Raw genomic sequence first — 14107 nt, forward strand, 5'->3', positions numbered from 1 at the left:
CCCTCATTCTCCGCCCGCTGGACCATCACGCATGCGCGGCTCGCTTCTAACGCGAGGCCCAACCCCGCCCCAGGTGGCTCCGCCCTTAGGTGTCGTCACATTCTAGCCCCGCCCTTCCCGTGGCGCTGCCCGTCTCCCAGCTAGGAGGAGCTTCGCTTTCGCCTAAGGAAGCCTGGCTTGCAGGGGGCGGGACCTTGCCTGCCTCTGCCTTCGATTGGACCAGCCCTCGCGAGCGTTGTTTCGAGATTGGTCGACTCCTGCCTCTTCCTTCCCTCTCCCGAGCTCCCGCTTCCGGTTCTGACGGACCCTTCGGTCGTAACGATGATCGGGGACATCCTGCTGTTCGGGTAATTGGGGGCCCAGGGACTGGGGAGAGAGAGCCAGACAGGGCGCGGGGTGGCTCCGGTAACTGCATTCTCCCTCCGCAGAACGCTGCTGATGAACGCCGGGGCGGTGCTCAACTTTAAGCTGTGAGTAGGCAGCGCTGGGCCGGGGCCCCGCTTGGGGAACCCGTAGCCCTGCCCCCGCATGCGTGAACCCGCCCCACCTCACAGCCCCGCCCACAGCCCAGGCCCCGCCCTCATCTCAGCCCCGCCCCGGGAACACGCCTTCTGGTCTTGCCTTCCTCCTGTTTGTCCTCCTGTGACCCTCCCCGCGCCTCCACCTTTCCAAATCCGACTCTCCGTTCCCCAGACAGCCTCAGACCTTTCCCCCAACAGAGCCCCCTCAATTCCGCCCAGAAAACTTTTATCCCTATACCGACTCTCTGTCCACCACCTTGTCGCTTATCGGCAGCATAGATGGTCGTCTAGAGAGGGTCATTGTGCCACCCGCGGTCGCACAGGAGGTTAGCGGCTGGGCCAGAGCTGCACCTGCGTCTCCAGGGGAGACACCTGAGCCAGGTGTCAGGGCCAGGGGAGTGCACGGCCCTTATGTCCCATTGAAAGTGAACAGTATGTGCTCCTCTTTGTAGGAAAAAGAAGGACACCGCACAGGGCTTTGGGGAGGAGTCGCGGGAGCCCAGCACAGGTAAGGCCTCCTCCCTTCTAGTCCTTGTGGCTGCCAGCACTCCCACCTGGGGGCCCTGGAATTACACCGTCCATTTTGGGAAGGACAGTTCTTTCTCACCAAGTCCAGCCCTCATTTGCTTTTTAATTTGTGTGTGTGTGTGTGCGCGCGCGTGTGCGCGTGCGTGCATGTACATGTACACGTGTGAGGTCCCTGGGTGACGCAAATGGTTTGTGCTTGACTATGAATCGAAAGGTTGGTGGTTTGAACCCACCCAGCAGTGAGACAGAAGAAAGTCCTGATGGTTGGCTTCCCTGGATTAAAGCCAAGAAAACCGTATGGAGCACAGTTCTCTGTAACACATGGGGTCACCATGAGTCACAGTTGACTTGATGGCAACAGGAAACAGGGCAGAAGACAGAGCTAACACCAGGTAGAGTTTGAGAGAGACAGAAGGGATGTTCTGGGGGGGGGAAGAAGCTACTATTATTGTTAGGTGCCATCAAGTTGGTTCCATCTCTTAGCAACACTATGTACAACAGAATGAAACACTGCCTGGTCCTGCACAATCCTCAGAATTGTTGCTATTTGTGAGCCCATTGTTGCAGCCACTGTGTCAATCCATCTCATTGAGGGTCTTCCTCTTTGTCGCTGACCCTCTACTTTACCAAGTGATGTTCTTCTCCAGGGACTGCTCCTTCCTGATAGCATGTCTTCTAAGGAGCATTCTGGCTATCTTTCTTCCCAGACAGATTGGTTTGTTCTTCTGGTAGTCCATGGTATATTCAGTATTCTTCGCCAGCACCACAATTCACATGTATCAACTCTTCTTCGGTTTTCTTTATTCATAGTCCAGCTTTCACATGCATATGAGGCGACTGAAAATACTATAGCTTGGGTCAGGCACACCTTAGTCCTCAAAGTGACATCTTTGCTTTTTAACACTGGAAAGAGATCCTTTGCAGCAGATTTTCTCAGTGCAGTATGTCATTTGATTTCTTGACTGCTGCTTCCATGGGCCTTGATGTGGATCCAAGTAAAATGAAATCCATGAAAACTTCAGTATTTCCTCTGTTTATCACAATGTTGCTTATTAGTCTGGTTGTGAGAACCTTCGTTTTCTTTATGTTGAGGTGTAATCCATACTGAAGGCTATAGTCTTTGATCTTCATCAGTAAGTGCTTCAATTCCTCTTCAGTTCAGCAAGCAAGGTTGTGCCATTTGCATATCCCAGGTTGTTAATGAGTCTTCCTGCCTCTTAGTCTATGTACAGGTTCTGCATGAGCACAATTAAGTGTTCTGGAATTCCCATTCTCCACAGTGTTATCCATAATTTGTTATGATTCACACAGTCGAATGTCTTTGCATAATCAATAAAAACTAGGTAAACATCTTTCTGGTATTCTCTGCTTACAGCCAAGATCTATCTGACATCAGCAGTGATAGTTCTTGTTCTATGTCCTCTTCTGAAATCTGGCAGTTCCCTGTTGATATACTACTGCAGCTGCCTTTGAATTATCTTCAGCAAAATTTTACTTGTGTGTGATATTAACAACAGTTGATAATTTCTACATTCTGTTGGCTCACTTTTCTTTGGAATGGGCACAGATAAGGATCTCTTTCAGTCAGTTGGCCAGGCAGCTGTCTTCCAAATTTCTTGGGATAGAAGAGTAAGCACTGCCAGCGCTGCATTCATTTGTTGAAATATTTCAGTTGGTATTCTGTCAATTCCTGGAGCTATGTTTTTTGCCAATGCCTTCAGTGCAGCTTGGGCTTTTTCCTTCAATACCATAGGTTCTTGATCGTGTGCTACTTCCTGAATTGGTTGAACGGGGACCAGTTCTTTTTGGTGCAATGACTCTTTGTATTCCTTTCATGTTCTTTTGATGCTGCCTGAGTAATTGAATATTTTGCCCATAGAATTCTTCAGTATTGCAACTCGAAGCTTGAATGTTTTTCTTCAGTTCTTTTAGCTTGAGAAATGCCGAGCATGTTCCTCCCTTTTGGTTTTCTAACTCTAGGTTTTTGCACATTGCATCATAATACTTTAGTTTGTCTTTTTTGAAATCTTCCGTTCATCTCTTTTACTTTATCAGCTATTGTGCTTGGTGCGATTTGTGGGAGATAAGACTCCCTTCCATGCAGGAAAGCTGCGTTCGATTTCTGACCAGTGCACCTCACGTGCAGCCACCACCTGTCTGTGGAGGCATGTGTGTTGCTATGATGCTGAACAGGTTTCAGGGAAGCTTCCAGACTAAGATGAATTAGGAAGAAAGGCCTGCAGATCTACTTCTGAAAACCAATCCTAATGGTCTGATCCACAAGCAATCATGGGGGTGGCGCAGGACTGGACAGTGCCTGGGATTGCCATGAGTTGGGGGTTGACTTGATGGCAGAGAGTTTAATTTTTGGTTTTGTGTTGTGTGTGCTAGGCTTGAGAATGTACTGTTCCTTCTGTCCATCCCTGTCCCCACTTTGTCCCGCCAGGTTTCCCCAGATAAGTCAGCAGTTACTTCTCATCCTACAGTTGTAATTTTCTTTCTGGTTGCCGTTATCTGGCTAACGTCTGCTCTCACACTTGACCATAAACCCAGAGAAGAGGCCTGAGACTTTCAGGCTGCCAGTCCTGGCACTCCAGCATGCCGGAATGAATGAATGAATGAACGAACGAACAAACAGCCTCAAAAGCAGCTATTGCTTTTGGTGTGATGGACTGATGGATAGATGCAGACCTGTTTTTGGCCTACGTGGTGTCATTTTTTTTATTTTTTTAATTAAAAAAACCAAACCCGCTGGCATCCCGTCGACTCCGAGTCATAGTGACCCCACGTGCACAGAGTAGAACTGTCCCTTAGGGGTTTCTTGGCTGTAATCGCTACGGAAACCGATTGCCAGGCCTTTTCTTCTGCCTTGCTGCTGGATGGGTTCAAACCGCCAACCTTTTAATTAGTAGACAAATGCAAACCATTTGTGCCATCTGTTAGATGTCAACATTGCTAGACTTTGAATAAATTGTGACTCCCGCCCTGATTGAAAATCAGGTGTCTGGTTTTTCTTGGAAGATTGGAACATCCTGAAGGCCAGCGTTCAGGTAACCTTTTGGCAGCTGTTGAATGGGGTTGAGAAGCAGAACCCCTTCTAGCAGGGCCAGGGGCCTCTGCCTCACCTCAGGTCCCACCCCCTCATATTCATACATCTCACTGCCTGGCCCTTGGAGGCCCTGGAATTTGCACCACCTGATGAGTTGATTCCTGTGACTGTTTGGAGTCTGATGAGACCTGTTCGTGACTGTTGTGTCTATTCACTCATTTATTCATTTGCCAAATGCTTATTGAGAACCTACTAAATGCTGGCCACTGGGTGGGATGCTAGGGGCACAGCGGGGAATAAGACAGTGTCCCTTCCTGTGGGACTCGCCACGGAGGGGCAGACATTTCCAGGTGGGGTAAGTGCTGACGAGGAGTAACAGGATGGTGAGGGGGTGCCACTCTGACTTGGGTGTGCCAAGGGAAGCCTTCTCTCAGCAGGCGGTGTCATAGCCCAGGCGTCCGTGCCACCATGAAGCATTATACAAGGGTTACTGAACCCTGAGGGGACTGTCAAACAGCAGCCATCTCCTGGGGCCCTGCTGTGTTAGATGCCTCTTATGGGTGTTTCATCCAGTCTCCTGGCCCTGAAAGGAAAGGGTCGTCTTCCCATGCTCATAGCCACGCGGCAAACCAGTAACAGTTGGGGTTCTAATGTGGGTCTTCCTGGTCCAAGAGGTTGTACTCAACCACTAGACCGACTAACCAACCCTTCATTCATTAATCTGTTCATTCAGCAGCTATGTATTTTTGTTGTCAGCTGCCATTGAGTTGGCCCCGACTCAGGGTGACTCTGTGCACAGTGAAATGAAATGCTGCCCAGTCCTGTGCCATCATGATCGGTTTGGTTTGGGCCATTGTGATTCATAGGGTTTTTACTAGCTAATATTTGGAAGTAGAGTGCCAGGCCTTTCTTCCTTATCCATCTGAAGCTCTGCTGAAACTGGTTTGGCATCACAGCAACACACATTGCTATGTACTGCCTATCTACCATACTGTGTGGGAGACTCTATTCCAGGCCCTGGGGCTGCATCCTCCAGGTCTGAATCAGAGCTGTGGTGGGTGGGAGATCGAACATAAAGGCTGGGAGGCGACAGGAGCCCATTTAGTGACAGGGGTGGCCAGCATGGGGGCTGTGCCTTGACACTGGGCTCCGCAGGCCCTCCTGGCTAGGCCTTTTTTCAGCATGTTGTGTTCTCCTGCAAGGTACTTTCTGGTATCTGGTCAGGGGAACGCTGCTCCTCCTTCTGTTCTGTCTTCTTGGTCCAACTGGCTCTTCCTGCCTTAGCAGCTACATTTGTGGAGCACCCCTGTGTGTGAGTACTGTGCTGAGGTCTTCTCAGCAGCCTGGCACCCCCACTACACAGGAGAAAACCCAGGCATGCAGAGGCCAAGGCCTGGCTCAGGGCCCCTGCACGGAAGGGCAAAGCTGGGCTTTGAGCCCACATTTCAAGGTCTAGCTTGTGGGGTCCTCAGAGAGACTTCTTCTGATTCCCATCTCTGACACACACCCTTGATCGGATCCCGCAGTGTAGGCTGTTACAGCACCCTGAACTTTTCCATCCTAGAGGGCATCGTGGGGAGTAACCACGTGTGTGATTTGTTCTCTAGCATTTGTCATTCCTGTGAACTCCTGAAGGGCAGGGCATCTATCTTATTCCTCCCTGTGTCCCCAGCACTGGCTGCTGCCTGGGACTGGGGACCTCAGTCAGCATCTGTCAGTGGCAGGGGATCCCGTTTACCAACCCTGGGCCTGGGGAGGGAGTCCCTGGGTGGTGCAAGCAGTTAATGCACTCACTGGTAACCAGAAGGTTGGAGGTTTGAGTCCACCCAGAGGCACATCAGAAGAAAGGTCTGGCAAATTACTTCTGAAAAGGCAGCCATTGAAAACCCTATGGAACACAGTTCTAATCTGACATGCAGTGGATTGCCAAGAATCAGGATCAGCTCAGTAGCAACGTATTTGTTTGTGTCTCACAAAATATTTTCTTTAATAATTGAAAAATGTAAAAACCATTCTTATCTCACAGGCCATACAAAATCAGGCAGCAAGCCACATTTGGCCCATGGGCTTTGGTTTGCCAACCCTTGCTGAGAGAACTGAGCTTATATCCTCCCAGCTCAGGAAGCCTGGCAGAAAGCAAATGCCTCTTTCATAGCAGCTGGGGCAAAAGCCCCAGGGCTGGCTCTCACTGGACAGGCTTGGGTCACATGTCCCTCCCTGAGCCAGTCAAGGGCTGGGGGCTTGGTGTTCTGTGGGTGGGTGTCAGTGGCACTCAAGGCCTGTGCACTGAGGGTGAGGATGTTGTGGAGGCCCAGAGGAGAAGCTGGGGCACTGGGCACCAAGTGGGCAGAAACCGAGGAGACCCACAGAGGCCGTTACAGCAGAAACGCCAGCCATGTTATAAAAGTGTCTTTTTACTTTTCAGGTGACAATGTGCGGGAGTTCTTACTGAGCCTCAGATACTTCCGGATCTTCATTGCCCTGTGGAACATTTTCATGATGTTCTGTATGATCGTGTAAGTCTGTTGTTCACTTCCCGAGTGTCTTTCTCCAGAGTGGCCTAACCGGATGGTTGTTGTATCACACTTCTTGTTTTCAAAGTAATAGCTCTCCCAGTGAGTGAGGAGACCGAGGGCCCGCAGGGGTTAAACCACGTTGCCACGGTCCTATGGGCCAGGCCAGAGCTCTGGCTGGGACAGGGTGTTCTCGGAGGCCTGCCTGTGTCAGGTGCCTTGTCAGGCGCTGGCCAGAGACACCTTCTCTTAGTCCATGACCCGGTCACCTCACACCAGTATGGGACATGTGGCTTACACGGCCAGTGCACCGTGGTGTCCTGCTTCAGCCCTGCTGCAAAGCAGCAGAAACTATTCAGACTTTATTTTCATTCCCACACCTGTTTTCATTTACGCATTAGGCAAAAAAAAAAAAAAAAGCCCCAGTAGTTTGGTTTGGGGGCTGTGGTGGTGTGGGAGACCCAGGTTCAATTCCTGGCCACTGCACCTCATGTGTAGCCCCTACCCGTCTATCAGTGGAGGCTTGTGTGTTGCTGTGATGATGAACAGGTTTCAGTGGAGCTTCCTGGCTAAGCGGATTAGGCAGAAAGGCCTGGCAATTAGCTTCCGAAAATTAGCCAGTGAAACTGTTACGGATCACAATGATCTGCTCTGCAACCAGTTGAACGACACAGGATAGGGCAGCGTTATGTTCCACCGTGCATGGGGTTGCCATGACTTGGACGAAACTCAACGGCAAGTTTTTTCAACTGGTGGATAAGGAGGAGTCCCCCAAGGAAGGCCTCTGCTGGGGAGGCAGTGACTTGCTTTCCCAGGATGTTGAAAAACTGCAAACCACCTAAATATCCAAAAACAGGGGAAGGGTCAGGTAACTTGAAGGACACCTGTTTGACCAGCCGTCATGTCACCATGACTGATGATGTTCTGGAAGGTTCTTTCTGCAGGTGAAATGTTTTAAAAGTAAAAAGGGCTGGATAACACCTGTATGCATAGCCTGAGCTCAAATGAGTCTTGCTGTCAGTAAATGTGGAATAAATATTGAATGAGTGCCTGAACGATGTGAGGGAAACACTGCTCTGTGAAGGTGTTGGATCTGCTCCAGATAGTTCATGGAGGTGACTATCCTGCCATTGCTGAGGAAGCTGGTGGAGCTTGGGGATGGTTCATTTTTCCCTGCGTCCACTTCTGTGCTGTTTGACCTGAACTACTGTGGGAATTTGTTGTTGTTACCTGCCATTGAGTCACTCCCCCCCAACCCCAACTCTTGGTGACCCCATGCACGATGGAACAAAATGCTTCCTGGTCCTGCACCATCCCCACGATTGGTTGCAGATAAAACCATTGTGATGCGTAGCAATTTCATTGGCTAATTTTCAGAAATAGATCACCAGGGGTTTCTTCCTACTCCATCTTAGTCTGAAAGCTCCACTGAAACCTGTTCAGCGTCATAGCAACGTGGACAGATGGGTGGTGGCTGCGCATGAGGTGCATTGGTTGTGAATCGACCCCAGGTCTCCCACATGGAAGGGGAGAATTCTACCACTTAACCACCAATGCCTCATTTTGGAAATTTAAAAGTCATGAAAAACTTTAAAATGAAATGCGGGGAGAAACATGTCGGAGTGTTTAAGGATGAAGTATATTGACGTCTGCAAGTATTTTGAAACATATCAGAAAATAAAGTGGAGGATGGGTGGATAGATTCATGATAAAGTGTTAGTTGCAGAATCTAGGTGGTGTGTATGTGGGTGTTCACCAAACTCTTAACTCTTCTATGTGTTGAACTTTCCGTAATAAAATATTTGGGTGGAAGGTAGGGAGAAAATGAGGGTGTCAAACCATGGAGAAGGATTTACAACCAAAAAGTGGAAGTCTGTCTTTACAATTCAATGCTTTTCAATATATAATCAAATTCCAGAATATTCTCAACATCCCAGACAGAAACCCTGTACCCATTAGCAGTCATTCCCCATTCTTCCTTACCCCGTCTCTGGAAGTCATTAATCTCTCTCTTCTGAGTATTTCACGTAAATAGAATCACACAGTACGTGTCCTTTTGTGTTTGGCTTATTTCATTCAGCATAATTTTTCTTGGTTCATCCATGTCATAGCACGTATCAGGACTTCATTTTTGTTTGTGACTGAGTAATATTCCATTGTATAGATGGTCCACATTTTGTTTATCCATTTGTCTGTTGATGGACATTGTAATGTTTCCATTTTTGGCCATTATGAATAATGCTGTTATGAATGTGTACAAGTTTTCTTGTGGTTGTATATTTTTCATTTCTCTTGGGTATGTACCTAGGAGTGGAATTCCTGTCATGGTAACTCTGTGCTTAACTTTTTGAGGGACTGCCAGGCTGTTTTCCAAAGCAGCTACATTTTAGATCACCTTGACCAATGTAGAAGGGTTCCAGCTTCTCTACAGCTTCACCAACATTTATTATTGTCCATCTTTTCCATTATAGCCATCCTAGTGGATGTGAGGTAGTATCTCATTGTGGTTTTGATTCGCATTTCCTAAATGACTAATGTTGTTAGCATCTTTTGATGTACTTATTGGCCATTTGTGTATTTTCTTTGGAGAAATGTCTATTTAGATCATTTGCCCTTTTTTATTGGGTTATTTTTCTTCTCATTATTAAGTCAAGAGTTCTGTCTATATCCTGGATACCAGTTTCTTGTAAAATATATGACTTGCAAATATTTTCTCCCATTCTGTGGAGCATCTTTTTAGTTTCTTGATGGTGTCCTTTGAAGCACACAAGTTTTTAATTTTGATGAAGTCTCATATCTGTTTTTTTTCTTCTGTTTCTTGTGCTTTTGGTATCATATCTAAGAAACCATTTCCAAATCCAGAGTCATGACGTCTTGCTCCTATGTTTTATTTTAAGAGTTTTATTGTTTTGGCTCTTATATTTAGGCTTTTGATCCAGTTTGAGTTAATTTTCATATATGGTATGAGGTAAGGATTCACCTTTCTTTTGCACGTGGAGATCCAGCTGTCTCAGCATCATTTGTTGTCATTTTGGAAATAAACCTTTTATTCTGGAATGATCTTAGATTTGTAGAAAAGTGGCAGAGATAGTACAAAGAGTTCCAGTACTTTCTTTTTAACAGAAATTGGTTTTCCACTGTGGAGCTGAGTCATAACTTAGGTACCCATTCTCTGACCTGATGGACATTTATATCGTTTTCAGGTTTTTGCTCTTCCAGATTTTTCTTCAATGAGCAGAGTTACCTTGAAAAAAAAAACAATTATTTGCTTATTTAAAGTCCTTTTTTATTTATGAAGTCACTGTTGATATGAGGTAATAGAAAATGGCCTAAAATGGTATAGGTTCATATGAAATGTATACTTTTTTTTAGAATTACTTTTAAAAATCAGAAAATAAAGTAATAGTAATGTAAAATAACTTACAGAAGTGTTTTTAGAGCATTAACTTCCTAGCTTCACAGAACTTTCTGCCCTCTGATTTCCCCAGGCTGTTTGGCTCTTGAGCCCCCTGATACAGACCCAGGATCACACCTTCCCGGATGTTGACTCTGCGCTCCTCCGTTCCTGACTACTTCAAGAATGTTTTTGGAACATTCCGGCAACCTGCCCAGAAAGTTCAAGTTTGTGGTGGGTGGAACAATGTTCTCCAGGATGCCAGTGGTTTCCCAGCCATGCCATTTTTGTCTTTTCGTTTCGTTTCAAAGATACTCTCACTTCGGCCTCTGAATTGGAACGCTGTCCACTTGAGGAGTGTCAGGAGCTGTGATAAAATCACATCCCTTGTAGATGAAAAGAACATTTTAGATTGTTTTATCGCATTGGAATCTCTCTTCCAGCAAGCCTTCACTCGGTACCTGTTTCTGGATATTTTTTTGTTTCTTTTTAATAACCATCTTTTTGTTTATAATTGTACAGGTGTTTTTGTCATTTTTACCTGGGGATCTGAGCAGATAGCTTGGCATGTAAGTGTGACATAGCCTTTCTTTTGGACACTGTTTATGCAAAATGAGTGAGTTCGGAGTTGCTGGGTCCGACAGTGGAACTAGGACCAGTGAGGGGCCTGGTGTCCAAATTCCTTTCCTGTCCTGACAGGCTCTGCTCGGCCCCTTGGTGTACCTGGGGTCGTCCTCAGGACTTTAAAGAGCAGGTCACCTGTAATGGGGACACTGATTTCCTGTTTAAACACTAAACTGTTAGCGAGCAGGATGAGATGAGTACAGGTGAAGTATTAGTGATTCCCACAGGAGAGGGGGATGGGCGGGCATGCTGTGTGAAATCTTGCTTTGCCTTGAAGCCCTTTGTGAAATAAAGTAACTTTGGGGCCATTAATTGTACAGTTGCTAGAATGAGTGATTTACATGGTGATATCAAGACTGTGTTCTGGAAGCTTGAGTTTACGGCTCTCCCTTTTCAAGGTGGTGATTTCAAGGTTGAGAAACAATTAGCCTTGTTCTAGGAAACATGGTGATTTCCACATTAAGCGTCTTTGAGAGGGGGTTCTGGTGGATTCACCAAAGTGAAACACCGGCAGTCACTTACCCAAATCCCAGAGGCTTTTGATTTGCTTGTTGTGTTTTTTGAAATCTTGACTTGGAAGTAAACCCGGAGGGGGAAAATAAGTAAATACACAGACTGCTAGAAATAAAATAGCATTGAAAATAAAAGCTTGTTTCTAAAAAGGACCTTTTGCTTATACATTTTTTACCAAGAAGCCGACTTCAATTTGAGTTGTTTAGAATTACCCTTTGGAAAACACCTAGGATTCACTTTGGAGGTTGTCAAAAAGACAAGAAGCGAGGTTAGATTTTTTTTACTTTTGGATTTTGCTAAATAAACGGCTGATAAGATTTGTGCAAGTATGGTTTTGACCCGCGCTGCTGCTAGAGGTCACGAAAGTGCCTGGGATTGCTGTGGGGTTTTGCTGAACCAGGGTCAAACCCATTTCTACTTTTGCTTAGCTAACATAAAGGAGTCCTTGGGTGGTGTAAGCGGTTAAGCGCTCAGCTACTAACTGAAAGGTTTGAGGTTTGAGTCTACCCAGAGTCACCTCGGAAGAAAGCCCTGGCAATCTACTTCTGAAAAATCAGCCACTGAAAACCCTATGGGGTGCATTTCTGCTCTGACACCAGTGGGGTTGCCATGAGTTGGGGTTGACTCAACAGCAGTTGGTTTGATATAATTTTACTTCATTGCTTCTGTAATTTATTCTCTTGTCAAGTCTGGGCCAAGTGTCACCTCATGGTCTGTGAGTAGCAGCGATTGTAGCTGCTGAATCGATCACCACTCGGGCCCGCATTGTTGTCTGAAAGAATAGATGGCCCAAGGTCTTGGCTGGCCCCTCCTCAAGGTGTGTGAATGGTGAGAAGGAAACCTTCCAGTTATTCACACCAGCGCTGAAGTCTCATTGTAGCGATGCAATTTGTTCATTATGGGGATGAATTGTACTCTAAGTATAGAATCCTGTCTTGAGGATTTTGTCTCAACTGTTACATTTTTCTCCCAAGAACTATTATGTTGTTGTTCGGTTTTTATGAGCAGCGTAGCTTTTCAGGATGTAGTAGGAGACTACCAGCATCCCTCGGTGGTGCAAACAGTGCATGTGCTTGGCCGCTAACTGAAAGGTTGGAGGTCTAAGTACACCCAAAGGCACCTTGGAAGAAAGCCCTGGCGATCTACTTCTGAAACATCAGCCATTGAAAGCTCTGTAGAGCACAGTTCTACTCTGATGCACATGGGGTTGCCAGGAGTCAGAGTCAACTCCACAGCAACTGGTTTTTAAATTCATAAATGCTCTCTGCTACTCGCTCTGTGGTGTGGAGTCTCGCATATAGAGAATGAAAGGAAGGCCACAGTTTGGAGTTCCTGCCCTTGCCATGTTTTGTTTGGGGGTTCCTCTGCCCTTGCCATCTTGAGAAGTAGAGCACATCTCTCCTTTTCGTGGGTTTCTCATTGTATGTCAGTTTCAGCTGCTGTAGGACAGTGGTTGGCAAACTACAGCCCACAGGCCAAGTCTGGCCCATCACTTTTTTTTATAAATAAAGTTTTATTGAAGCACACCCATGCCCATTTGTTTATATATTGTCTGTGGCTGCTTTTGTGATATACAGCAGCAGAGAGAAGTCATCGTGACACAGCCCATCTGGCCCACAGAGCTGAAAATATTCACTACATGGCCCTTTACAGAAAATATTTGCTGATCCCTGAGTTAGGAGATGACAGAGAATCTCAAGGTGTCCTTCCTGCTTAAAGCCACCCAGAGGTATTCGTCACCATGCCTTGTAGTCTTGATTATTTTTCTTTCCCTGCTCTATTGTTTTTTTTTTGGTGGTGAGAATATACACGACAAAACATGCTAATTCATCATTTTCCGCCTGTACAGTTCAGTGACATTGATTACATTCTTCAAGTTGTGCTGCCATTCTTGCCATTCTCACTATTCTCACTATTCGTTTCCAGATGATTCCACCACCATTAACTTAAACTCAATGCACCCTAAGCAAAAGCTCCTCCTTTATCCCCTCCCTCCCACTCCTGGTAATCACTGATAATCTTCGGTCCCAGTGCCTTTGTTTATTCTGTGTATTTCATGTAACTGGGATCATACAGTATTTGCCCTTTCTGCAACTGACTGACTTCACTCAGCATGATGTTTTCAAGGTTCATCCATGTTGTGGCATGCATCAGGACTTCGTTTCTCTTTATGACTGAATAATTTTATGTTGTATGGGCAGACCAAGTTGTGTTTATCCATCATCTGTTGATGACATTTCAATTGTTTCCACCTTTTGGCTATTGTGGTCTTGATTTTAACAAACATTTTCAAACACATTCTTCAAATTTGTCGAAAATCCGGCTGGCCGTTTTCAAGTGATGTGGCTAGTAGACCAAAACCCAATTTTATTTCTCTGGATGGATGGACGGGTGGTTGGGTGGGTGGGTTGGTGGGTGGATTGGATGGATGGATTGGATGCATTAGATGGATGGGTGGGTGGATGGATGAATGGATAGGGAAAGATCCCTCTTGGGCTCCCAGCGACTCCTCACAGCAGCTCAGATGAACGTGCCAATGAGCTCAGATCTCAGGAAGTAGTTAGATTTCAAAAGCGAGCACGATCATCATTAGTGATCGTTTTTCCTTCATTTCAACCACTTCATTATCTCCTTCTTAACCAAATGTGAATTTATGAAATACTCGGCAAGCTTCCTAATGTTTTATTGTTGACAATCCCCATGTTGATGAAGGACGTGTGTTTGTATATCAAGCAGAAGGCCTGCTATCAAACAAACAAAGACGAAAATTCTATTCGGGGCTTGTTTTCCCCATTCCCTTGATTACTAGCGCTATGCAGAGAAAGCACTGGATCTGCACTAAGCCCCTTTCTTCTCATGAGAGTTCCTAGAAATCAGAGTGTTGGTAATCCCAAGTATTCCTGGAATAGAAATCGGGCAAAAGGGTCAATACCAGTTGCTGTTGAGTGGATTTGACTCCTGGCAA

The 14107-nt window shown here is 46.2% G+C and overlaps 1 protein-coding gene across 1 annotated transcript; it reads left to right on the forward strand.

Moving 5' to 3' along the window:
* Positions 1-200: 200 nt before the first annotated feature.
* Positions 201-13487, forward strand: SMIM7 (small integral membrane protein 7). The gene is made up of 5 exons (XM_023738763.1): positions 201-347; positions 429-470; positions 974-1029; positions 6524-6614; positions 10100-13487. The coding sequence occupies exons 1-5, from the start codon at positions 322-324 to the stop codon at positions 10113-10115; spliced, it is 231 nt and encodes a 76-aa protein (XP_023594531.1). The 5' UTR covers positions 201-321; the 3' UTR covers positions 10116-13487.
* The last annotated feature ends 620 nt before the right edge of the window (positions 13488-14107 follow it).

Source organism: Trichechus manatus, unplaced genomic scaffold (genome assembly GCF_000243295.1).
Source record: "Trichechus manatus latirostris isolate Lorelei unplaced genomic scaffold, TriManLat1.0 scaffold00122, whole genome shotgun sequence".
NCBI lineage: Eukaryota > Metazoa > Chordata > Mammalia > Sirenia > Trichechidae > Trichechus > Trichechus manatus.